Source organism: Hippoglossus stenolepis, chromosome 20 (genome assembly GCF_022539355.2).
Source record: "Hippoglossus stenolepis isolate QCI-W04-F060 chromosome 20, HSTE1.2, whole genome shotgun sequence".
NCBI classification, from domain to species: Eukaryota; Metazoa; Chordata; class Actinopteri; order Pleuronectiformes; family Pleuronectidae; genus Hippoglossus; species Hippoglossus stenolepis.
The window spans coordinates 11,603,932-11,631,823 of record NC_061502.1 but is presented as its reverse complement, the minus strand read 5'-3'; the positions used below and the strand labels follow the sequence as shown (position 1 = coordinate 11,631,823).

General features: G+C 42.8%; 1 protein-coding gene across 4 annotated transcripts in view; it reads right to left on the bottom strand.

The window, feature by feature from the left end:
* esrrgb (estrogen-related receptor gamma b) overlaps nt 1–27,892 on the bottom strand; it is a 37,407-nt gene that overhangs the window by 2,559 nt on the left and 6,956 nt on the right. For 2 of the 4 annotated variants that reach the window (XM_047338096.1, XM_035143873.1), the window contains exons 2-6: nt 24,104–24,519; nt 20,039–20,155; nt 9,013–9,123; nt 8,291–8,452; nt 1,075–1,344 (exon numbers count right to left, since the gene is read on the bottom strand). In XM_047338096.1, the coding sequence (XP_047194052.1) occupies nt 1,075–1,344; nt 8,291–8,452; nt 9,013–9,123; nt 20,039–20,155; nt 24,104–24,519 (1,076 nt within the window). Of the gene's footprint in view, nt 1–1,074; nt 1,345–8,290; nt 8,453–9,012; nt 9,124–20,038; nt 20,156–20,301; nt 20,528–24,103; nt 24,520–25,710; nt 26,046–27,892 lie in introns of those variants that run through there. The other 2 variants (XM_035143874.2, XM_035143875.1) reach the window with 2 other exon arrangements.

The following is a 27,892-nucleotide window of genomic DNA, read 5'->3' as shown; positions in this document are numbered from 1 at the left end:
ACAATTTCCATGTAATCCGTCAGCAGCCTGGCGTCAATCCCGTCGATACTCCGCTAATTACAAAATCAATGGCCATGAATTTCCACAGCTGTCACACCCACAGGACCCCGTGGAGCCGGAGCTCCCCGACACTGGGTTCAAACGAGCCGAAGCTGCCCTCTCGCCCTCCCTGAGCCTCCCTCCCAACCCCTGCCTTCCTCTCTCACACTTCTCCCTTACCTTTACATCCCCTGTCTTTCCATCACCCCCCTGCAGCCCTCACCTCCTCATTTATCCTCCCCCCTCTCCACTCTCCCGTGGAGAGTTTGTCATCAGAAGACTAAAGCTCTGGCCTCAGCATTTTTCATTTTTTCAGTCAGGCAGGAGAAAAGACTCCTAACAGGCATTGATTAGCGGGGGGACAGGCCCGGCCTCATGAAAAGCAAACTGTCGATACGGGCACAGCATCTTCACATTGGAACAAACGAGGCCCGTCGCTCCCCAACGCTCATTCCACTCCACTTAACACATTTTATTGACAGCCCCTGTTTTCCTAATGAAATGCTAAATATATCTCCCTCGGCTGTGGCGCGCTGGCAGCTACTGTTATGGAGATGGAGAGAATGAGAGCGCAATGTGACAGTCTCTCTTACACGCACACACACACAAATTAAAATATAGATGCACACACCCTCCCACACATGGGGGCAAATTAAACAACCATGCTGGTGACCTTTTTGTCCCCCTCTTATCAGACATCCTTCACCGTGGAAGTGATCAACTCAGCAGATATAGACGATCACCTGACGTTCTTTTTCTTTGTTTGCTTTAATTAAATGCCAACTATCTTTGAGATTTAACAGAGAGACGCACCTCCTGGTCAAACTGGTGTCAGTTATATGTTTGTTTTAGGCTGGACAATATGGCCAAAAGTTATAGCAAGATAAATAATTTCCTGCATCATTTTCAACCAGCTCAGGTAGAAAGCTAAGGTTGTAATTTTTGTTTTTCTTGAGTACATTTTTTGTTCTTTTAACTTAAGTGAAATGTTTGAGTACTTCCTCCACCCCTGGGGATCAAGGAGGTTCATTTCACCTGAGTTGGCGAGGGCGATGGCTTTGAGCGTGACAAACTCCTCCTTCTCCATGCGCAGCTTCTTGTAGCGTCGCACCAGCGGCAGGATGGCGACGTGCAGGTCCAGCAGGCCGGAAATCCTCGCCTGCTCCTCGTCCACCACGTAGTCCTCCGCGTAAACGATCTCGTCCTCGCAGGGCAGCGAGCGGAACACGATGCTCAGCACCAGGATCTCCATCCAGGCGCTCTGCAGGAGACTCATCTGGTCTGCCAGCGAGAGAGTGGAAAAACCTGCAGGATTAAAACACAGCATGTTATTTTTTGCTTTCCAGGTATTGCTGTACAACCACATGACATGAGCATGAGATCAACCCATTAAAGCCACTGCACTTTAATTGGCCATTTCAAGTCCTCTATGTGTTTTTATGGGCTGTGTGTACAGGGCTGCCCAATCCCCAGAGAAGCCCCACTTGAAACAGAGGCCGACCACTGTATGCGGTGGCTTAAGAGGGGGAATATAAATCAGTCAAGTGTGGAGGTCTTTGAAACATGAGCCAGGGCTGCTTCACCCATCAACCGTCAACACTTCTGCTGTGACCCACTGCATAAGCACATGAGGCGGCACTTAGTGAGGACAAATCCACTCCTCGCTCACACCAGCTCTTACTTTAGTCGAGCGGCAATGAAGAAACAACATAAAATGAACTCTTCTTTACGATAAGGAATAAAGTCTGGATTTTAAAATGGACTAATTAGTCAAACTAAATAAATAGATATAATATAATCAGTTTTTTCATCATAAACTCAAACACACCCTTCGCCATTAGAGCTCATTTTTATTCCTCAAACACTTTCCAGTTACTGTGCCTTCATCAGGGCGGTCTATATAAAGTTCATCAATTAGTCATGTGAATTTTCAAGAAAAAATTAAAGCATTTCAGATTCATAATTAACAGTTAAACACTTGAAAGTTAATTTAATTGAATGGGAATGAATATATTGAGGTCAGCATATGAGAAATTACATAATAGTTATGTAATTGTAGAAAAAATATGTTTTAAAAAGAGAAGTGAGAGCACATTGGCATTAAAGTAACTGTTTTATGTAAAATAAGTGAGTGAAAAGTTGGTTTTACTTTGACAAAAATACAAGTTCCAAGGTCCATTAATGAGCTTTCCACTGTATCAATGAGGATTTTGCTCAGTTGCCTGGATGATGTATTGTTATTTACAGTATATATAGTATTTTTGTAATTAAAATATCTCTCGTAAAGTCACAAAACCGAATTACAAACAATAAAGCAGCCTCAGATAGAAATAGTACAAAGCCATGGTAGCTGAAAATGATTGGGGGAATAACAGTGTAAAAGAAAACAGTATAATAAAGAAGAGTTGTGTTAAAATATGGTGGACTCATTTATTTAAACCATAAACTTCATATAAAGATGGAGAAAATGGCTGGTTGCAGTATCGGCCATACATCCCAGCTCCTCCATGTTAGTGGATAGGACACTGACCAGACAAAAAGTAGACAATAATGAATAATAATTGATCCAATAAGTTAATTTGATGCTATTCAAACAGGGTGAAACGTTATGATTGACGGCTGAGACTGGCTTGTGATTGGTTGAGCCCCATTCCCCGATCACTACACTGCACAGACTCCAAACGTGCAAGATGGCGGCATTCGTATCCGTGATATTTTTGCTTCATTTCTGGATAGTGGGAGGAAGGGGTGATTTAAACTCACATTTGGTCTGATTCAGAATTAAAGCTTGTTATAACATGAAGTTGCGTCTCGATAAAGACTGTATTCATACGGAAAGCTTATGGTACATTCCACCTGCAGCCTGCGCCGTTATTCTTTGTTCTGAAGTGTTCAACCTTCTGAACTCACTTCATCCAACATCTCGAGGTCGACCCATCAACTCTCTCCTCTAACATTCACACACACCACATCAAACAGACGGACACCTGAAAGGACCCGAAACGCCACAATACCTTTCACTGCTCTGTGCTGAATAGGGAGGTGACTGCGAGTATTGACCAGGGTCCTGAACCCACCACTCTGCTTTACTTAAATCTGAGCTTTTATGGACGGGAATGGGGCAGGTTGACTTAAAAGAGGTCCTCCCCGATGGTTCTTATCAAGCAAATAGAGGGACGATGGAAAGAGAGAGAATGGGGCGGAGAGAAAAGAGTAGTGGGGGTGTCATTGATTAGTAGATTGTAATCAGTCCGCCAAATGCGAAAGGGGGATCGATCCAAGCCTCAGATCTGACAAACAGACAGTTGATGGAGGACATCCGGTACATGTTTAGTTGGGGGATGGGAGGAGTGCAGGATCACTGAATGGAGATACTGTGGGCTCAGGAAGTCAGGAATTCACTCCCCATCCCCAAAAGACAAGTATAAACGAGAAATGAATGGGTTTAATCCTCTACAGGTGTATTTAGGATAATAAAACAGGAGGAGTAAAGACATAAAAAAATAACACTTAATAGCAGTGTTTAAACTTTTATATGGATCACAAGAAAACACGAACAGATTTTATATCTATGCACCATTTCTTTTGTCAAACGCTCACTTTTTTATTTTCTTTTTTTTTGCCATACTACACGACATCCTGTTCAACTGCTTCCTCCTTTACTTCATCATTCTTTTCTTTTCCCCAGCCTCCTGTTTTTTCTCTCTCTCTCTCTCTCTTCACTTCAATTTACTGAAGCGATGGAGTGACTTCCCGGCTCCCCGGGGGTCGCCCCGCAGCTTCAGATACGTCGCCCGGAGGTGGCTGAGTTAAGTGTCGCTCTGGAGGGTGATTCCCCCCCTGATGAAATATCAATATTTCACCCTACTGATTTACTGCCGTTTGACCAAACATGACACAATATTGAGCAAACTGGAGAACGTCTGTGTCTCTGTAGTTTCCTCCACTTGTGATGACAAAAAGCACGACGGAGACAAGAGATACTTCAGGTTTCTACTGAACTATAAGAAAAGGAATTATTATCTACTATTATGTCTTATCAAGGCAGAGAACATTTGCTATAGCAACAATAAAACTGAAAAGACAAGGATTTAAGTGTTAAGGCTCACTCAAAAACGGTGTGATAAATAGAAAGGTATTTTTTTTACACATTTGTCTGATTGTTTTACCCGTAGACTTTATACGAAGATGGACGACACGTTATTTCTTTTTCTCACTATCCAGAAATGAAGCCAAAATATCCGATATCGATACAAGTGCTCGGCCAATCACAAGTCAGTCTCAGCTGTCAATCAATTGACCCGGTTTTCACATAATCAAACAACTAATTAAAACCAAACTGATGAGAAAAACATGTCAGAAACCACCTTTGAGAAAAATGTATTTGACGTGTACTTTGACTATTTAGTTTGGTCCATGCCCCATCCATTAACGTGGGAGAGGTGGCATATATCACCTATACTGCAGTCAGCCAGTAGGTGGCGATTCACTTTCGGAGTCTAAGGTTTTATTTGGCAAAATAGCGGATACCTAAAAACAGAATCTGAGTCGGAAGTTGCTAATTATTATTATTAAATATTCAAAAAGTCAAAACTTTGATAAATTTGAACTAAATCCACGATCTTTACTTAAGTGTTACCTAAACCCAAAAGCACGTCAAGGGACTTTAGGGGCCCCAGCACCCAAGAAGCACATGATACATGACAGAGGTTCTAGTCTTCAACCAGACCTCTATGGGGCCTCATTATTACAGTCTCCTGTACATAGCTAATCATAGAAATGAAGGGGGTTCACACAAAATTCTGGATGAGCTGTTCTCGGGGGGGCCTCTCTCAGCTCGGGGGGGCCTCAGGCAATTGCCTGCTTTGCATCCCATGTTGCAACACCCATGTCTAACCCTAAAACATTGGACAATTTGTATATATTTCTATGTATATTTCTGTGAAGTACCCAATCTGATGCACACCAACACCACGATGTTAGTGGTTGTTGGCAGAAAATAAAAGTAGTGTCTCTATGCAACAGTACAGTACAGGTAGAGATCAGATGAGTAATTGAATCCCTATTCAGGAAAACGAGGAGACTGAGTGGTTGGCAGTGAAGCTTGAAGCTGTCATTGAGAGCCGGGTCTAAAACAGACAGCAGTTCACTCTCTATTCATTTAGTATCATTACAGGCCTCCTAAGAGCCCTAATGGGCCTAATAAAAAGACAGAGGTAATAATGAGACTAGAGGGCCCTATATGAGCAGGAGGAGCAGGAGAGGGAGAGCCAGGGGAGCAGGAGAACAAGGAAGCCGGAGAGTGTGTGAAAGATACGATGGTGGAGAGAGAGAGAGAGGGAGAGAGGGAGAGAGGGAGAGAGAGAGAGAGAGAGAGAGAGAGAGAGAGCGAGGAGTGTTTGAGCGGAAGAGAAAAAGAGAGGGGGGAAAAAAACCAAAGAGGTAGAAAGCCATGCTCTGAACTGAGTGAACGTTAAATACCAGAGGGCACTAAATGCTGCTGCCTGGAATATAAATCTACACATGTTGTGTGCAGTTACATGTCTTAGAGGGTGTGTGTGTGTTAACGGCTGCACAAATTAATGGACACCTCTGCCCTCCAGACGACTGCTCCACGAGTCTGTGTGATGCACCCAGTCACTTTACCGTGTTTACATTGTTATTTCAAGAACGTCCATCTATCCGGCACAAATATTTGCTTTTATTCAAAGAAATATCAAACTCGTGTATGTATTAATATGAAAGCCTCGAGAAACGTGTAACAGAAAATCTCTTCAACGTTGCATGTTTCCTCTCTGGTCCCCACATCTCGGGTGCTGAAGGACTTTTGCATTAATGGGGCGATCTGCAGTAATGACTCTTATTACCTCATCGTTAAGGCCATTTGCGCAGTGGTCTATGAGTGTAATGGTGGGAGTGGACTGTTAAACTGGAGGGACCCCTTTTGTCTTAATCGTTACTTGGTGACACTCTGACCCCGTGGCCCCGGGTAAAATGTCCCTGGAGTGTCACATGCCCCTTTAATAACTCCTGGATTGAGATCCTCGTAGAATAAAAGATCAATAGTTATACATAGAAAATGTAAAATGAGATTGAGGTCCAAAAATATGAATTTATTCCTGCACCCCGTGGCGATGATTAAATTGAAGGATTTGATTGTCGTTGCCCTGTTTGGCCTCTTTTTCACTCTCTGAAGAATATACCCGAACTAGAATGGCCCGGAGTGTGAACCTCCGCCGGGGCCCAACAGTCCCCTCGTGAAGCCACATTTTAAATCTCCAGAGTTTTATTTGGATCTGCACCAAATTTCACACATTTATAAAATTCTGTCAAAACATATTCATTTTTTCATTAAGATCCGTGAATTATTTGGTACAGAAATCAAGGAATATGATGAAAAAACGGCCCAATCTGGCAAATTGAATACATTTTAAAATTCTTGACCCATACTGCATCCTTCCACTGAGTTCCGTGGTAATCTGTCCAGTAGTTTTTCTGTAATCATGCTAACTAGCAAACAAACTATGCTGATGACTCATAACCTCTTTGGCAGAGGTTATAAAAGAAAATCTAAGACATCAGGGAAAAGAAAACCCTTGTTTTTGTACCCCAGCGGCCCCCCCACCATGTCGGCCACTGCCAGACTCATTGGTCAGAGGTTCCCGGGGCAGGTTCGGGGAAGGCACACCTTCACTCGCTCCAAATTGCATTTTTAAGCGGTCAAACGTAAATCTGATGACGAATCAGAGATTAGGGCTAAACAGAGGGCTAAGCAGCTGGTTAGCGATGTGCCAGCTGGGAATAAACCATCGACGGAAGAGAAAAGCTATCTCCAGTTGTCCCGTTTACAATTGGGAACGAATGGCATTGCAGCTGATTATAGTATTTTGATACACGATTAACCATTTCAGGAAGGAACAGGATATGCAGATTTTCTTGATTTTACAAGACTGGGAATTCAATATCTTTGTGTTGTACTGTTTTACTAAATAGTTGCTGTCATGGGTGTTTGACCTTATTCACTGAGAGAAATAAACGCTACAAACATATTTAAAAACATCTCGAACATCGCTCGGTTACATCAGCTTCATGTGCAACTTTACTCTGTCTTTTCTTTGACTGGATCAATGTGATGCATCTGCTTTGACTCCAGCCTGTGCCCCCTTTAAACGTACCGGGGTCCAAAGTGTCTGTTTCAACTCGGTGAGATGAGAAGAAAAGAGAAGATCTGTGGACATTTGCATACCAATCCTTATTTAAGAATTTGTCAACAAGGAGCGGGGGAAATCCGTCAGTATTTCCCTAAATAAATCAATTTTACCACAGGCCCTGTGTAGTCCCCTTAAGTAAGTAAGAGGATTGCTTTCTTTAAGTCCAGGATTGAAATGGAATACATTGACATAGGGGCGGATCCCAAACACAACCCCCCCCCCCCACAGACTCTCCCACCCTACCCAGTCAAATCAAAGGTTTCAGCTGCTCTTTATTGATTAGATTTTAGAATATGGGACTAGCTTCTCCCTTAGGTGCAGATGAGTAGCAGATGTTAATTATCCTGTGTGTGTGCATGAATGTGTGTGTTTATGTGTGTGCGTGTGTGTGCAACAGCCAGTGAACTACTTCACTAATCTCATATTGTTTCATTTCAGCAAATTAACTGAAACAAATGTGGGTTCACTTCTCTGCTTTACCAACAGAATGAGACCCATGAAGTTTCCTGGAACTAAAATATTTATACAATGTTATTATCAGTTAAGATGTTTATTCCTGTTATGAAGCAACAGCTTGTTTCATGTGTCATATATTTATTCTATATACAGACATCTAGTGATTTCTATTTCCCACAAAGGAGGTTATGCTTTCGTCTGCTTTTGTTTGAGCAGGATTTTGCAGGATTACGCAAAAATTGCAAACTGATTTGCACAACATTTTGTGGAAGGGTGAGGCACGACTGAGGGAATTTGTTTCACTTTCTTTTTGAGAATGTTTTATGGATGCTGATGAAAACAAATCTGGCATGTTTAGTTTGGTGCAGATCCAAATCAAAATCTGGATGTAGTGAATTTAAATGTGGTTTCATACGGGACTGTTGGGCCTTGATGAAGTTATGATCTCTACTGAGTGATATTCTAGAATTTGTCTTTAATAAGAAAAAACAATTGTTAAATACCTCCTCAGTTTTGAATAATTAAAAAAAACCAAACGTTTCAGAAAACCAGTCATTCATTCATTAGCGGCCACGTCTCCCTACCTGGGATATGTTTGGCCCAGCCGATGATGACCACCAGCTCGCGGTCGGCCAGGTCGCACAGCGTGGTCAGGGCCTTGATGTCGCCGTCGGGCATGGTGGGATCAGGCATGGCGTAGATCTTCTCCGGCTCCACCACCAACAGATGGGAAACGATCTTTGTCACTGGGAGAGACGACGATGGACACAGAGATAGAGAGACGAGAGAAAAGAGAGAAATGTTCAGTGTTGTGTGACAGTTTCAGACGACACAATAACATTTGTTTTTTCAGGAAAATAACAAAATGATAGAGTGGATTATTAATACATGCTCTATTTGGAAAGTGTTAATTTAAAGAATATATATATTTTTGTAGAATTTAATAATAATAATCTATAATCTAATTCCAAAACAGGTGACAGGTTTGCCTGGTGATGAACCTGACGTTAGCATAAATGGATGACAGTTAAAATCTATCATCCACAAACCATCACAGGGCACATATTCCTCAGTGAGGTATTTTATTATAGATTAATAGATTTCTAATTGCAGTTTTGCAAATCTTAGCTCTCAGCCTGCAGAATTTCATAAATGTCCCATGTTGTGATACTGTATATTATATAAAAAACAGAATAAAGGTTTTTCTGTATGCCACAAGATACTGCCGACATTTCAACTGACTCAATGAGATAAAAACACACACACACACACACACACACACGCACGCAAACAAAGAAAAACTCACATGGCTTTTTGGCAGGAGGGGGGAGAGTGAGGCCGAGGTAGCCTCCGTTCTCTGCGTCCAACCTTCGTTTGTACTTCTGTCGCCCGCCCCTCACCCGGTCCAGACGTACACCTGATAAAAAAGATCAGACACAGAGAATCAAAAAATAAAACTCACACGAGCAAAGAGTTGCAACATCTATAGATACATATTTTTTTCGTTAATTCATCTTAATTTCGTCAATCAAGTGCTGCATAACCCAATTTATCCTTTTACATCTACGAATACAGGTAAAACTGCTGCTAATAATAAAAGTGTATCCTCTTTTTTACATGTTATTATTAGGAAACATTGCATTTCTCTCCATATATTTTGCTGAGTCATAAATTTCTCTTCAGGATTTCATAGTTTAAAATTTTTAAAACCTCATTATGACGCAAAACTGAGGACCTACCTTTTTTTGTAGTATATTTCTAAAGGGATATGTATTGATATATATAGCCTATACTATTATTTGGCATATATATTTTTGTTGTGTATATTAGGCTATAACAGGGACTACCGAGTGTCATTCCTTTACTTTGAACCATTTGGCTGTAAACTGTTCGATGCTTCCTTGTTACAGACAAACGAGTGTAGGAACCTATTAGTATACGAACGTGACACATCTGGGATTATCTTGAGAGCCATCTCAGAGGACGCGGGCTACATCAGCAGCTCCTCGTGTGCTGGATTCACGCGCTCGTATTAAAAGTTGTTTGAGGATGTGTAGGCAGAGCAAACAGGTTTTTACATGGTCAAGTGGAATTGAGTTGTGTGCGAGATTTCCCAGTGACTCATATAAATTCCTCTGATTCCCCTGGAAACAAAAGAATCCGATTAGGATGGTCTTTCAATTTCCTGACACCGACTATCCACTAACCTAATTACCCGGCGTGCCCAGAGGGAGCTCATTCTTCCCAGCAAACACAGTGAGATCATTTTATGCCTGGCAGATTGAAGCTAAATCGAGAGCCCCTCTCCTAACACAGCTTTCCATTTGTATGCCTTAAAGTAATCAATAAGGCTCGCAAATAGACTTCTTGTTCTTTGAACACATGTGGATGCAGTTTTAATTAGTCAGTTAGGCAGCTAGAAACTGGGTTCGGCGACAGATGGAGCTTCGCCGGTAGTTTTTACCATCGCTCACGGTTAAGGTAAATTTAAAATTATAAATTGTGCTTCAGGAAACCGTGCACATGTACTCCACATATTAAATCAGTTCAGTAGCTTCTCCCTGCTTAATGGCACACATTGGCCTAATGAAGGCAGGCACAGTTAGTAAAGGCTCCTCTCGCAAAACAACAAGTTTGTGCAATTCAAAAATATATTAGTTGTGTGTAGCCTCAATTCATGCAACCCACACCCATGATCAGACTAAGTGACAGTGAATTGCTGCTACTTTTGTCCGTGACATCTACCATCATCTGCACACAGAAGCGTGCGCGCACACGCACACGCACACACACACACACACACACACACACAGGTTTGGTTTCCCTGCTGGGGGATGCAGGGTCATGTGGCTGCGACAAGCGACAAGTGACCAAGCAGCCGGAGTTAGAATTCCAAGATCTGCGGGGGACGTTTGAACTGGAACATCCAACTGGCCCATAATTAATAGATACTGACAAGAATTAAGAGCTCAGCGCTAACCAGTTTCAGTTTACAGCTTAGCAGCGCCGCAAACGGCAGAAAGCCGTGGCAGGAGGGCAGAGAGAATGACAGAAAGAGAGAGAAAGAGAGAGGGAAAAAAGGATTAGATAATGCAGAATGAAGAATGGGAGGGTTGGGGGAATAAGACAAAACACGCTGCTGCTTTTGGCTGAATGTATCAGTTTTCTGCAAAATCTCAGTTTTTGTTTTATTCTTTCTCACTTTTTCAGTCTCTTTTTTCTCTTGCTTTTAGCATCAGGGTTAACGTCTCCTCCCACACAGCCCCACTCTGCTGCCTGTCCCGGCCAGTGTCTGATCCAACCAGTGCAGGATTATCTCCTCCCCATGTGATACGGCACAGTACTGAGAATCTGACCACAACAAGACAGCTGGACGAGGCCCCTTGTAGAGAGTGCTGGGGGGGGGATGTGTATGTGTATGTGTGTGTGTGTGTGTGTGTGTGTGTGTGTCATCGTCAGCACCACATTCCACAACTCATGCCCAAAATCCCAAGCAGCCTTCATGCTTCAAGAAAATCGCGTCCAGAGGACAGCTTGTGTCTGGGTAGTGAGAGAAAGAGCCTGTGAACAGGCAGGTGCACAGATCATCTTAAAAGCATCCAGATCCTTCTTTTTGTTTTTTTTACCCGCTGCCCCGGTTGCTGGCCCTTCATAAAATGTGGCAGCCAAAATATGGATGCAGGGGCTGAGGTTATGTGGTAGAAGATTGTGGGGAATGAGATGAAAGAAGAGCGTGTGCTGGATATTATGAGCTCGGTGGGATCATAGAGGACAACATGCTCGTAACTTATTGCAGACGATGAGAGAGACACACAAAGATAGTGCCTGACAATCCATCCTCACTGTGTGTGTGTGTGTGTGTGTGTGTGTGTGTGTGTGTGTGTGTGTGTGTGTGTGTGTGTGTGTGTGTGTGTGTGTGTGTGTGTTTAAAGACGATGAGGCATGTTTGCATAGGAGCGATCTTTATGGCCACCTGACCCCGGCTTCCCTTTCACATTCAATATCATTATTGACTTGTGCAACCTTAAAGCACAGTCCTGACTACAGCTGCTGTGTTTTTCTGGTGGTGGCGGTGTGTGTGTGTGTGTGTGTGTGTGTGTGTGTGTGTGTGTGTGTGTGTGTACGTGAATTTTTAAAGCGCTTTTAGGTACATACACAATTTTTTAAAATTCAGTTTAAAAAGATAATTGTAATTTTTCTTGGGTCCATACAGACAAAAACAATAATTCTTAAATGACACAGTCAAAATCAGGAGTTTAAAAATACTTAAGTAATGATTCCATATCCTCTTCAAAACAAAACACCAGAAATAGTCTGATGTTTTAGGATCAGGATTTTGCGAAAGTGCTGATACCCTGTCCTCTTGAACGCAAACACCAAAGTTAGAGGCATTAAATAGTTGCACTTATCGTGTTTACATATTCTGTTCACGGTGTAATAACATTTTAATTTCCAATTCATTGAGAAAGATCCATCACGTCTTTACATGTGCAATAAATCTAGAGGGAAAATGTATTTATCTTGCCTAAAATTTGCAATTATAAAAGATATTCAGCTTGTTAATACTGTAATTCTAAATATAAATTACCTACCTTGTGTTTTAAGCTTTAAGTTTGGAAACATCCTCTCATTCTACACTGTGGCAGAATCATACAATATATTTTCTGTATCAGATTAAAACCTAAGAATATTTTTCGATGTCTTGAGTATAAATTTATAGTTAAAATCTTCAAATTCAAAGACAGAACATGACTTTAGTGTCCTCAGTGTTTTCTATGGGTCAGCACAGAGAATCTTTATTAAAGCTACTACATTGCAGAACCAATTAATTAATTTACATCAAAAACAAAGTGTCCAGAATAAAATTAAGTTGTTAACAATAAATACCACTGAGCAGATCTATGAGTGAGGGATTGGCAGAAGAAGCTCATGTCTTCCTGCTCACACGCTGTGTATCAAGCGTGTGTGTGACGATATGAACATGTGTGCGTGTATCTCACACAACTATTTTCAGCTGCTCACCTGTCAGAGGCGCTTCTTTCTAGAGAATGTGTCAGAATTGGCCGGCTCTCGAACGCTGCCAAAGGGAGATTAGGAGCTCCCTATTTTAGCTGGGAAAAATCAGAGGGATGCAGCGTGCGCCCCCCTCGTGCACGGCCGCTCGCCCTTTACGAGGCGCAGGGACCTTGCCCTTGCCGAGCTGCTTCTAAAGGGGCCGAGAGTGTGAAACCTGCACAGAGCTAAAGGTATCGGGCAGCTTGTGTTTGATTGTGTAGAGACTGGGTGGGCTGCGGCGAGGAGGGAGCCGCTGAGAAAATGGATATGGGACAAGAGGAGGAGGGGGGGTGTATGAGGATGGCATCCCACCTGCTCTAATTGGCTGACAAGACAAAGCTGGAGTTGTTCTCCCATAACCGCACACACTGGCGTCGGCCTCTTTATCATGTTTTACACTTTTCATAAATCTGAGCCGGCGTGTCCATAACGGGTAACGCAGTGCATTACAGAAACACCCCGACCACAGATGTGCCTGTAATCGAAAACATCTGCACAGCTGGAGGTGGCCGGGTCGATTCAGGATCCGCGGCGCATCGGCGTACAGTTCGGTTTGTGTCGGCTGAACTGCAGAGGGAGAAGGGTGCCAGCGGGGGGGAACGTATAGCTCAAGGTCTGATTCCATGTCACTTGTCAGGGGTGATATACATGTGGCATGTGTGTACATGAATGTGTGAGTTGAGAGTCGAGTGTGTGTGTGTGTGTGCGTGGAGGGTTGCAAAGAGGTCAGCACTCCGCTAAATCCCCTTCTTCAGAGGAACATGTGTTAGCCTCCGTGTCTGATCTATCACCTGCCAGACAGTGAGGACAGGCCCGAGCGGAGCCTCTGGGTGGGCGCTGACTCTCAGCTGCAGGCCGCCCGCTACTCTGACACCCGAAAGAGCAAACAAGGCCCAAAACACCTGCGATTACATACACAAGTTTGCATTACAAAAAAAAAATAAAGCAGCCTATGCTGATCAGAGGGTTTTTTAGTCTATACAGTTCCCCCCCGAACGGCTTTGGATCACACCGTTTAGATGTAGTACGACTTTAAAGTCTTACACTATATCGTTATTTTGATGATGTCATCCTATAGCCTATAGATTTGCTTTCTGATCTGAGTTTATTGATTGGCGAGGGACCTGACAGTCTGTGATATTGGATATGGCTTTACTAATCTTTTGTGAATGTGGCCGGAGGAAAATAAGGCTGTAACATTACCCCGGTAGCCACGTTCGCTCAGGAAAGACTGCTGATCCCTATCTGTGGTCGGGCGAGGGCGAGACAGCGGTGCGGCTTGCCAAAATAGTCTGGCAGCTTGTATTCATCCACCACATTACAGCGGTGTCAGAAAAACCCCCACGGGCAACAAAAACGCCGCAGAAACACGGAGCGGACGCTAAAACAAAAGAACCGTCGACTTCGGAAGAGCAAACTTGACTTCGGAATTGCAAAAGAAAAAGCCTATTGATGACATAACTTCAGTAGATCTTCTGGGTTGTGTGCTTCCGTTTGAATAGGACATAGTTCTTAAACATGCTAATCTGCTAACATGATCATTTAATCATGCAATAAAAGACTTCTGCACATTTCCCTGCGGCGCGAAAAACAAAATTCGAAATTTATAGCAGGCATTGTTGTTATAGCAGGCAATAACAACAATGCCTCAAATCACTACGAAAAAAAAGAAGCTAATTCGGTGCAGAAATTTCATGCATCATTTAGCAGCATACAGTACTGCTATGGGGGGGGGGGGTATTAGCGCCGCTATTAGCTGCGGGCCCTGACTCCTGGCAGCGGTGACTGACACCATACCTTCCGTGAGTTGCAATTACGTGAAGGTTTTTCCATTGGACCTGTGACCTTTTATCAGTCTCAGCTGGACATTTAGAGGGTCACTGAGCGCCTGCCGCTACCAGCTCGTCCAGGAGCTCCGCTGTGACACAGCAGTGAAGCCGGATCCGGAGGGGAAGCCTGTCATCTGAAATATTTTCCCATAAATCACGTCGATTTTAGTCCAAGAACGCAAGTTGTAAAATTTGTTTTCGTTCGTTTTAGTTTCGTGTCATTATGGTGTAATGTGCACGCACAAACAAACTTTATTAAGCAATGTACAAATATCCCTGTGTTTACTGGGGATAGGAAGAATGTAATAAACAGATAGTGATAATTTGTTTTCCCCTGCTCCTTGCTTAGGTGTGTTAAGCTTCTACATGTACTTCAGAATATTTTTTTAATCCACTCTCGACTCCAAACAAACCCGACGACACCAAACCGGGTTTAGAAATTGAAGTCAGCTGATCAGAGGCATGTATTACAGTAGGGAGGGGCGTCTCCCTGCCCACCAGCCGGTACTTTGTAGCACAGGGTCCTGGTGGAAATATTACAGGGTGTCTGCTCTGCAGGTTTCAACCATAGACTGTTTGTAAGGATGGACAACATGACAGCTCCATGGTGGCTGGCTCCAGTATAGGTCATAAATCCCACCTCCTCCGTGTTACTGGATGGAGGCTAAAAAGCCAAAGTTTTCTCAAAGATGCTTTCTGTCATTTTAGATGTTTGTTCAAGTGTTCATTTCCCAGTAAGTTTGGTTTTAAGGAGTAATTTGATGCTACAACGAAACGGGGTCAAACATCATGATTGACAGCTAAGATTGACTTGGGATTGGTTGATCGCGTTTATCGAGGGGATCTTGCTACTGAGTCAGCACAGATACTCCTCATACGCAGTATGGCAGCCTTCGAGTCCGGGATATGTTGGCTTTATTTCTGGAAAGTAAGAGGAAGTGGAGATGTGTCGTCCATCTTTAAACAGTCTGTGGTTTTTAAGACCACAATGAGTGAAATTAAAAACCTATGTCAAGTATGACGGACAAGAAGGAATATCAGAGTCCCAGAATTCCTTAGATTTCCCCTTAACTGGAGATAAGGTGACAGAGCCAAGTAGAGAATAAGCCTTGAAATGCAAAGTTATCTCCCAAACAACAGATAGAGACAGTAGGTATCAATAGTCTTTCACAGCCAAGTTGACTGTACTGCGATAAATACTGACCGAGGTGTTTGTGTTTGTGACATTTTACTTGACAATTAAGCTAATTTTAAGCCATGTCCAAAGTAGCCATAAATGAGCATTAACATAATCAAGAAATATAAATATATTGAAGAGCTGGTACATAATATTTTAAGGTATTTCATACTTTTTAAGGCCTAAAAACTGACTCTTGAGACTTTTTAAGAAGCCGTGGGAAACCTGCATTAGAAAACAACTGATTACTTAAGTTCTTAATTTTTTATTCTACAGTAACTTTGCAGTATTTCTAAAACACACTTAAAGGAAGTTTAAAAGTTTATAACAGGAGCCATGCCAAGAAAACGTATATAATTCTATTATTATATATTCTAAAATGCTGATAGCATTATTATTAATCCAGCAAAAGTCATATTGTTATTGGCTGTATTATTCCTCGTGACCAGATAGCTTAATACATGACACCTGCATTCTTGTTATACGATGTGATGATTCCTTTTCCGTGACCAGCCCTCAGCCACTTGTTATATGGTGAGGCGATCTCATTACATGAAGTAGGGCATGCCGCTGTCCCCCCCACTGATGCCACGATCAAAGTTCCCCTGCGTGTGTAAGAGGCCACGCCGCAGCACTATGCCACGATTAAATGTCCTTTTTCCTTTTAATTGAATGCCATCACTTTCAGAGAATCACCCACTGGGCCACATGCCGCTGTGGCTGTGATGCCGCATCTCAGGAGCGGCAGGTGGTGGAGGCTACAGCGTCAAATCCCCCCCCCCTCACACACGCGCACCGACTGTCCGCATCGACAGCTTAGCTCGGCCCGCCGCAGACAATGCCCCGCTGTTTTTCCTTTAAGCATGCGCTAATAGGTTCAGCTTTATTTCTGAAGCAACCAAGTTTTTTCTGGCCATGAGTCAGAGCCCCGGTGTGAGATATTTGGGCCGGGATGAAGACATCAAGAGTGGACGCAGATATAAATAGTAACTGTAACGACAAAAGAATGGATGACCCTTCAGTGTGGGATGAACAAACATGGCTACGTCAGTGCACAGCGAAGTTGGTGAAAGTGAACCAGTGGCCCTGAAGTACAGTCTTGTGTTACCAGCACAGATTGCAGTTAGATGCTGCTGGCTTCTAATACGAGACGTGCTGGCAGAATAAAACTAAATGATATCACCACGCTTTTATTTTTAGGACAAGTGGAGCCTATAAACACACTCTGTAAATATTCAGTGTGGATGATATTGGGTCAAACTCCAGAACTTGGCCCGGTGAGATGCTGTGTCAGTGGCATCGGAGAGCAAATAATGTCCTATTGAATAAGTGTTAAAAAGACAATCACTTCTAAGAAGCTTCTGTTTGTTAACTGACGCTGTTCACACCACCGGAGACAAAATCATGACAACAAAGCCCCTTCAAAGCCATTTTCAGACATCAACTCCAGACAATGTCCGGAAAATTGGGTCCTGACATTGTCTTTCACATTTGAAGAACGCAGCAGAGGATTGCTGGTCAGATGCATATTCACAATAACAATCTGCAACATTCAGGTGAGGGGGCGGCGTCTGGCGAGAGCATGCTTGTTTACTTGTTTACAATACGTCCTCTTTTTCATCCTGAGACACTTATTTTGGAAACGTCATAGAAACAAGAGCTTTTTCCGGCTGTATTCTTACATGAGCTAATTTGAAGATTTTCTCACATACAGCCATTTTTTTCAGGAATGTTCAGCAAAATCTCAGGACTGCAGTGCATGTCTACAGGCAGCTTAGAGGGAGCTCAATTAGCCATTAGCAGCTATGAATATACAGACCAGTTGTCACTGGATTACTTGAAACTGAAAACAACCTAAAAACATGATTCTCTGGCGATTTCTGCAGGTTTGACATTTGTTTACAATGGACATCTGGGATAGTGAAGAATATGCAAGTCACGTAAAAAAGTCGGTGTGTTCTTATGCGACTGAGTTATGCTACTAACTGCACAAAAATGGAGCACAAATAGTTTAAAAGCACCTCAACTGCCTCCACATCCACTGCTACAACTCCGACTGTTGACCGTGTTGATGCCAAATAAACATGCATGAAGTAGTCTGACCCCAACTCCGACTACAATAACTAACACCGTGTTGATTTCAGCAGGAATGCACGCAACTGCCCCTTTCACCTCCGACAGAGTCTTTACTCCGGGGGAGGCTCGACTCGGAGTAACTGAAACTCGAGTAAAAAAAAATGTGGGAGTGAAATACATAACGTGTAGTTCAGCAAATAGATGACACATAATACTACCGTGATTACACAGTGTTGATTGAAATATTCACGCATGAAACCAAAACAAAAACAAAACTGCACGTACATATTGTTATGCACATTAGCAACTTAATTAAATAGCTATATTCCTTTTCTTTATTTAATTTACTATTTTCATTTATTCGTATGTATTTCTTTGCATGCACATACTGTATATAACAATATATTATTTTGGTGACACAGTTAGAGATGTCACTAAAAGAACATTATTATTGGTATTTTTGAGATCTGGTGTCCATAAAGATAGAATAGATATGTACAATGAAGTCCAGATTCAGCAATGAATGTGTTTTAACAATTAACAAAAGCATAACTTAGAGATAGAGTCTTCCAGTGAAACGCGCAGTTGCAAAAACAAAACAGAAAAAATTCTATTGGCAGGATTTTACCCCCCCGCACTCCGAAAGGTCTCTCAGTTCTGGGGAAACAACACATACAGGAAGTGAGGTGGGATGTTCGGAACGCATTTAGCGGATCAATATGGCCGGCAAAGTGAGGGGAAGGGAGACAGACAGCGAGGGTGAGGGAGAGAGACACCCAGAGCCCATGGGAGAGCAAAGTCTTGGGGGAACAGCTTGTGCTTTTGAAGAGTACGGTTACACATCCCTCTCGGTCTTGGTGGGAACATCCAACTCAGCAGCTTTTTTCCACACGCCTGAGTTGAACAGTGAGCGGCTCAGGGGTGTGAGGGGAGGTCAGCGAGGCATGTGGGTGATGTCACCGGTGTCTCCCTGAGGCAACAGCTGACTTTAATATCTGATCGCTGACCAGTAATTTAGCCCTCACAGTCCGAGAGATAAAAGATAGAAGCCTCTATTTTAATGATTTAAGTATGTGGTCTACAGAGAATTCGGGGTGTGTCCAAATGTGCGAGTTTTATAGGGGGAAAAAGGTCGCTGCACCAGATGCATGGTTTAAAAAGAGATGGACCGACTCTTAATTAGTCATGAGTGTTTTTTTTGCAAAACATGCAACGAACCAATCAGATTTCTGTCTCCCAGTCATTTTAAAAGTCAGGTGTGCTTATTATTATTATAATTATATAATATAACGCTTTGATGCAGAGGAAATGCTTTCAGTTTGCATACAAACAGATCAGCTCAGTGCACATGCTTCGTGCACAAGCCTATGTAAACACATTTTAATAGCATGATAAGATACCCTTGAAATAACAGTGAAACACTGCGCCACTGACCTCAGTGCAGGTTTTTGTGGGTCAAACGTGCAATTGCTTTCCACCGCCTCAAAATATCAATGTACCTGACCACACTTCATTTTAAGACCAACACACCCGTGGGTGCTCACAGGGGTGCAAGTGCATTTGCTATTCAAACAATGTGGGCGCTGCTTGGGAAATGAGAATAGTGTCAGTCTGAAACTCACAGTCACTTCTGTTGCACTTTGCAGAAAATGTAAGATGGGGATCCAAAGTCTAACTTTTAGATTATATTGTTAAACTATTGTATTATTGTATAAGACTGACTTTAAATTATCTAAAAAAAACAATTCTCTGTATAAAATGTATGTGGTCCCACAGAGGGAAACTAAAGTCTCTATATTATAATAAAATACAGAAATTACAAGAATGAGAGTAAGATTTTATCCTCACAACAACAATGAGTTGTCTTTTCAATGCTACTTTTGTGATTATTGAATTGTTCAGCCCAATGAGCTCTGTTTAAAATCTCACCAGGGCTGCAGCTAATAAAGATTTTTATTACCAGTTAATTCAAATCTATAAAATGTTGACGAAGTAGTGAAAAAAGCTTCTCAGCGTGAATTATATTAAGCAACAGATATAACAAAGAGAAATGCAATAATTCATCACTGATTACATTTCTGTCAAACATCTCACTGCTAAATTGTTCAAGAGGTAAGTCTCAAACTTAGTGAAAATAAATAAGGAGAAGAACACGATGAACAAGAAATTATTCTAAAAATAGAACGAGGGCTCACCTTCTTTCAACATTCCAACTTTAAGACATTTCATGAAGCGGCAGGCTTGACACGATTTGCGTCTCCTTTTGGTGATCTCACATTCGTTAGTGGCCGGACAGCTGTACTCGATATTCCCTGCAAGAGATACAAAAGAAACAATGTCGTCGATGATTCTGTTTGCTCATCGAAAAATAGGAGTTCATTTTAAAATAAAAGATAAAAGCAAAGAAACGAAGATAAACACCAGATACAGAAACACACACACACACACACACACACACCTGTACCAAGGTGACCCTGTGGGACTCTAATGGAGGAGAGGACAGTTTAGTGGAATTTTGATGGGACATGTAAAAAGCACCTGCCCACCCCACGGGCCCACCCCCATTTTGATTCCCAGATAAATTAGCTTCATTAATGCAGAGCGTCCTCTCCCCACGACCCCTTCCAGCCCATCCTTCTTCACCCAAAGGATGATGGGAAAGCTGCCCTCTCTCGACAACACTGAGAGATGGACGCACGGCCGAGCGTTCTGCATAATGTTCTCCAGTAAAGACCAAGAGCTGCTATTAGATTGGCCAATCCGAGGCTCCCGTATCATGTAGCAAAGCTCGATGTATTATTCAAGTCTGTCTCGACGGCAGTTGGCTCAGAGTGCAAATATTTCCTATGCAATTTAATCACTCTGGTCCAAAAACAGCCAGAAATGCAGACATATTGAATCTGCTGCCATGTAACCGCTGCCCCGTCTTTCTCACCAGGTTCCGGTTAACCTTTTTTTCCCTTCTTTCTGGATCATTACTCGCTCACTTCAAAAGTTGACGTGACCCCAAGAATCCAATGACAAATCCTCCCAAGTATCCAAATCCCTTGATTGAATGTTTAAGTAATGTCCTGTAAGTCCAGAGATGTATTAATGATACCTAAAAACAGCAAACCAGGTGTTGGCTGCCACAGACCTGCCAGACGTGCTCCGCCCCACCACACACACTACCCCCTGTTGGACAAGGAGAAGGTGCCAACATTTGTCAGGATCCCTGGAATCGATGGTGCCAGCAGGGTCACATGCACAGCGAGGGGCCCGGGGCAGCGTGCCAGGATGCTGGCAGAGGCTGCGGCCGGTTTCAGGGCAGCTTAAGTCTTTTAAACTGAGAGGCAGTAGCAGGGGGAAAATATAGTACACTGCTGAGCACATGTGTGGATAAAAGACACATGCTGTGTGCCAATTCTGGAGCACACACTAATTGCACAGTGCATGCACTATATATTCAGAGTCATGGTATGTTTGTAATGCAACGGCTTTGTCCAGATTTCCTTCTACAAACGATTTCTAAACAGGTTTTGAATGTGATCACACAGGAAACGTGTGCTAAAGGAATCCTACTCTTTAAAGGGGGCTGTTGATGTAAACGCTTAAACACCAAAGCAATGCTCAAAAAAGAAATGAACACAAGAGAGATGCTGGAACATACAACTGTGTATTTATTTTAAAGCTTCTTATAAGCTATTGAATTGAATATTGAACTATTTGTGTTTTTACACTGTTGCTATGCTGTTATTTACAAATTTCTAAAGTCTAATCTGTACTTTTCTGCTTCACTAATTTCATTAAAGCACATTGAATGACCTCTGTGTCAATGCACTATACAAATCATTTTTGCGTTACCTGTAATAAAATGAATGTATACAGCAAATAAGAGATCGTATGATAATTACTATATAGCACTTAATGTGGAATTCGGCTACAACTAATTTGCTATTTTGTGCGAATAAAGTAATATATGAGTTAGCTCACATCAATCCATCTTTAATTTTGAAAAGCCAATGTGTGAATGGTTGTTTCTGACTTTTTCTTTTTAAGTATACCTGAACCACTCCTCTCATAACCTGCTTATTGTTTTGTATGGAATTTGGACACATGGGTATAGTTAAGGTTTCCCTCATTGTCTTTTCACTTGGCTAACCTTGTCTTCATCATGTTATTTATTCATAAAATCGTATCCATACATATTATAAATAACATTTAACATTATATAAATAAACAAAATAATTGAATTTATTATTTTAGAATTCAAATCGATTTCCTTTTTTTTATTATTAACTTTATGCCTGAATGAATCAGACAACCTGTATGTGTGTGTGTGTGTGTGTGTTAAGGTGGGGTAGCACCAGAATAGTCTTAAATTGCCTACCTCTAAAAGCTCACTGTCGGCATACCCTCTTAGTTAATCAGGTCTTGTGTCCACCTTTATTCCTCAAAGGACATTTCAACCACTCTAATATCCTTCCTTAACCTCTCTTATTTTCCCTCTAAATTTTGATATATTATTATGCCATGCTATTATCCACACGCTCATCTCCACTCAAGCTGGACCTCTCCTTGTCCTCCTCCTTTACCGAGGCCGGGACCCCCCTTCCTGATTACCATTCCATTAAAGCAGCTTCTCCTTTCAGTGAATGACCATGTCCCTTGTCCCTTGTCCCTCAGCCTTTTATTTAGAGGACTCCTCTGTGTCTCTCTCCTCTCTTCCCTTCCACTGTTATTGCCCCGACAAACACGTGCCTGAGCTTCTAATTGGCCCCCCACCATCTCCCATCTACCCACCCCCCCCTTGGGTGGAGGGGCCCGGGGGCAAAGAACAGATCTGCACCTCCCACCCTCCTCTCTTGACTTTCTCCCAATGAAATGCCTGGTTCTTAATTACAGTCACCCAACACTGATTGTTATTGACTGAAACTCCCGTGGCTCAGGACGAATGACGGACAGATTAGGTTCATTACGGGCCCGTCCTCCACGAAGAGAGGGCGAGAGAAAGAGAGGGGAGAAGAAGGAAGAAGACACGGAGCAACACAAAGTCACACATGAGGACTATTTACAGTCCGCACCGTGTTGCTGGTCAGATTTGGACACGTGCGGCCAAATAATTAAACACAAACTGGTAATAAAGATGAGACTAAAAGCTAAAGTTGTGCGGGAGGTTTATATTTGTGCCTTCAAATGCAAATAAATATCAGACAGAACTTTTGAGCTATTTAGTAAAATTGTCACGGCAGTTTTTATGCTTTTTTCAGTGTAACTGTCACAAACATTTTTTCAGCATCACAATTTCAACATCTGAAAATGTGTGTAAAAACCTCTCTTACTCTAGTATATAAGGGAACTTTTGTTTCCTGTCCGCTTTGAAAACTCTTCTTTCCCTCCTTTGAAATTGCTTGATTTGTGAAAAAGTGCAGTACAGGTGGTTTCATTGATACATATTCATGTTTCTGCAAAATGTCAAGCTTTTGAGTATCTAAGCAGCAGCTCAGGAAAAGTTATAATTGTCAATTAGGTCACTAATTTAGATTTTTGGTGTTAAACTGCCAAAGCATGAAGATAAAGAGACCAGCTTTGTGTAATAAATCATTTTTTAGCAGCATTGCACTAGAATGATTTTGTCAATAAAATTCAAAAGGGGAATTAAGAAGATGCTTTGGTAATTTGTATGGACGGAAAACTTTTTTGAACTTTATCCAAAATCTTTGTGCGTTAATCTGACATTATGTCACAGAGAAAAAAGCGCTGCGGATAAAAAAAATTCTGCATCTTATTTTTTGGCAAATCATCTCCGTCCAAGTGATTATGGTGGAACAGCTCCAGCACATGGCAGAGGCCGTGCCAGAGAGACGCACGAGTCAAATGAACATGCATTAAAAAATAAAAAACGCAAAACCCAGAGCGGATTTACAGTCTGGGTCTAATGTCTGCTGCAGACACTTGTAATCACTGCACTGTGATACCAGCACTGAGGCACATGTGGGACACATGATAACGGATTCCTCACCAGGTCAATTTCGCTGTCCTGGTAATCACAACTCTCATGGTAAACCTAATAAAATGAATGATTTATTACAAAAATAATCCTCTTTTGCATTGTGACAGTGGTGAACGTACAGCTGGGTTAAACAGGTAACACCTCAAAATATTCAACCACCAGCGGAAAAGACAGAAAACACAGTATTCCCAGATGTAACTGAGAGCATAAAGAATTGGAAATGAGCTCAGGTGAGTCAAAGAGAAATGAAAAGGAAAGTGAGAAATACCTTGTATCGTCCTTTTGAAAAAGGCTTTGCAGGCCTCACAGGAGGCCACCCCGTAGTGGTACCCCGAGGCAATGTCGCCGCACACCAGGCACAGCCTCTTGGGAATGGCATTGAGCATGTACTCGCATTTGATTGGCGAGTCGTCCGCCATGCTGCCGGAGCACTCCTCGTAGCGGCGTAGGCAGGCGCCGCCGCCTCCCAGCATGCCCGGGTTGAACATTGGCGGGGAGTCCAGGGCGTGCGAGCGCACAACACCGACGTTGACGTAGCCGCCGCTGGCGTCGGAGTTGCCGCTGGGACTGTGGTGGCTGCCGGTGTCGACGAGTGAGGAGGAAGGACTAGAGGGCTCGGTTTTGACGTAAGAACCACAGCTTGAGGACAGATGTCGGTCCTCAGAGGGCATTCTGGTTAACAACCTGGATAAACACAAACACAGGGACAGTCAGTTTTGGTTCGGAGCAGCTGAACCACTGTAAAATTCCAGAGTGATACATGTTTTGTTATAAAATGTTGAGCAACCTGGTAAACACACAGAAACAAACTCTGGGAGGTGTCAGCAGCTGGTTTCGATTTGACCCTCAAAACCTGGTAAGCAACACTGATGACGATCAAGGACCAAACATTCAGAGAAAATCCCAAATCGTCTCAACTCGTGAAACAACTGGAGAGACAAGATCTTTCCAACATCAGTGAAAAGGAAACGCCTCATGTGCTCGTTTACCTCACAAGCACATTAGAACCTCACATGAGAGTCAATAGGAAATCATAAACCTGCAGCATCAATGATAACACACCCACTAACAAGCCTGACAAGATGTACTGAACGCTGCTTCCTTCCATCATCGCCTGATTACCCGGCGAGAGATTCATCAGCTGTGATGGAGCGCACCAGGTTCATCCCCAGTTTGATAGATTATGTTACGGACGCGACCATTAATGTGTTGGAATGCCAAGTGATATACTACAGTAGCTTACTTCTCTCCGGCAAAATGGTAACTAATGACCATGTCAACAGATGCCCCATACATCTCTGCAAAACAATGCCCACAATGGGTCGGCTGCCAGGGCTAAGTGAATGAATGAAACTTCAGAAGACTGTTAATGGACGGAGAGAGGCGTTACACTCAGCATATGGGGGATCATGGGTAATACATGACCCGATCAATAGCGCTGGTTGGTTTGCCAGTGGACGGTGCCGGGTTACGATGGACGTAAGTGAGATAATGGAGGCAGAGGAAGTCTGAGATTAAGTTCCATAATCCTTAATTTCATTATGAAGTTTAGGAAACGAGTCAGAAGATTTAAAGAAAGATTTGACTGTATATGTGTATTTTCTTCTCTTTTGTGTTGTTGCTGCACGGACGCCGTACAGACCGTGAAGCCGTACATGTTTTATAAAGGATAAATCAAACTGACTTGACTGGAATTGAAAGAGTATAACCACAAAAAACTGCGTCAGGCGCCATAAATTATGTCCAAACCAGACCATTTGAAAGGTTAACAAAGAATCTGAAGGACCTTTTTTATTGCTTATATGCTTAAAAAACCTGAGAATAGGAACTTTTTCATAGCTAATTTAATTGTTGGAGCAAAAAGACGATGCAAACCTTCTTTATCTGCCAATGCTTTGTATGTCGTAGTGTTTGCAGGGGCTTCAATATCAGCCTCTCGAGCATGCACGAGTCTCGGGTCTGTGTTCGAACCGCTGGCTCCGTCCGTCACTGCTGCTGTTACACAACTCCAGGGCTACGTGCTGGTAGATATTGTGTGAAAGCTGTGGAAAGCCGCGTTAAGCAGCCATGTCTGCAACTAACAAGAAGCCAATGCTGGTCGGATTCCTCGGAACTTTTTGTCTATTTGCTGCTTCTTTTTGTTGTTATGGTCGGAAGTGTATTTTCCCACCGTCCCCCCCCTTTGCATACGTGTTTATATAAAGCCATGAAGTCATCAGGCCCTGACAACATGAAACCTCCCTTTTAACTGCTAACGGGTAGCGGAGGAAGGCGGGGGAGGGAGGGCGGGAGCAGATAGCCTCTACCCCTGGGCCCAGATCAGATCTATTGATCCTCTGCTTCCTTCCTGTTCCAGATGAGGCATGAAAAAAATAAGCCCTCCTGTTACAGGTCCCAGACATTCCTTATGCATTTTTAATCAGCCGGGACTGTTAACATAGTGCGAGATGGAGCGATAAAACATAACGTTAGTCTTCGTTTTGTGGCGGTTGCGGTTTATAAAAGATTCACGGGACTCGTGTTAAATCTTGTTAGCAGTCAGCAGCCAGCGTGCACCTATAGTCAACTGGAGGGTATATTTCCTCCCGTCTGAGGGAAGTGGAGAGAGAGAGAGCGGCGTGCTAACAGTTAATACATCATCGCAGCCAGATAGGGGGGGATTCCCACAGGAATAGTGCGTTGTGGCATATGTAAAAAGTAGTTCATTCCACACTTAGCACACAGTAACGCTGGGGAGATGTTTTTTTGTTACGGTTTAATGGAAATTTCTAATAGGTCCTTTCAAATCTGTCGAAATAAAATAATGGCACCCACCGCCGATTCGTTCGGACGGAAATAGCTTCATAGTTTCATAATTTGGTTTCCCCCTCTTATTATGAAGAGACAGTTTCCTGAGCGCAGTCTGACGCTCAACAAACTGCCCAGCTACCTTGGCAACACACACACACACACACACACACACACACACACACACACACGGATGCGTTGTACCTAACGTCTAATGGGGTGGTGTTTGCTCCGCTGCGCAGAAAAATGGTACAAACCGAGCAGACAAGCAAGACTCATCAGACAGACGTGAAGGTCACCTGCCTTCTCTGTTCTGCTGTTCTTTGAGGCCCAGACGCTCCCACAATGGACACACACACACACACACACACACACACACAAACACAAACACACACACACACACACTGAAAGAAAGAGAGCGTCTAGACACAACTCCATGTAAAAACTAGAGAGCTTGTCCAGAATGTTTAATACGAGCCGGAAGCTGCCTGAAATGCCAGTGACCACTGTTTTTTTTTCTTCTATTTTTATTTTTATTTTTTTGGTGTGAAAATGTCCCGCTAGAACAGCTTAAAATCTCACATGTTTGTGTGTGTGTGTGTGTGTATGTGTGTGTGTGTGTGTGTTTTGGCATGCCCCTTCATACTGGCAGTGCTGCAGATCCGCTGCTTCCCTACATAAATCCTGAATCCATCCACCTCTTCTCTAAACCATGAAATACGTTTTCAAGCCCCGAATTTCAGCACAATAAATTTTAACTGGAGGAAAGAAGAAAAAAAAAAAAAAAAATGAAAGGCATACTCAAAACAATCCTCCACAATGACCTTTCGTTATCTGTCTCTACTTGAGCGAAGGGTTAAGAAAAAATCTAGATATTTTACCGTGTATTTTCCCTCCGAGGGGAAATATTATTGTTAAGCTCGGGGTTAAGCTTGTAGCGAGGAGCGCGGCGTAAATCACGGTGCTGAACACACAGTCGAACATGGAAGCGCAGAAGGACAGAGGCAAGGAGCCATGCATGAAATTAGTTCATTAATCTTTCTATGATAGGCTGTCCTTGTTTGGGGCAAACTCTATCAGCTTTAAACTGAGTGGCCCCTTCCTGCCTGACACATAGATTACACTGTTGTCTGGGAAATGAATGGTCACGCGAGCGGGGAAAATGGGGTAGCGCGTGTCGCCCAAGTGTTAAGTAGTAACAACAACACGCGCGTGGGCACAGCGTTAGCACAAATGAAGGTCATCAAAAATTGTGTGCGTTCTGCAATTT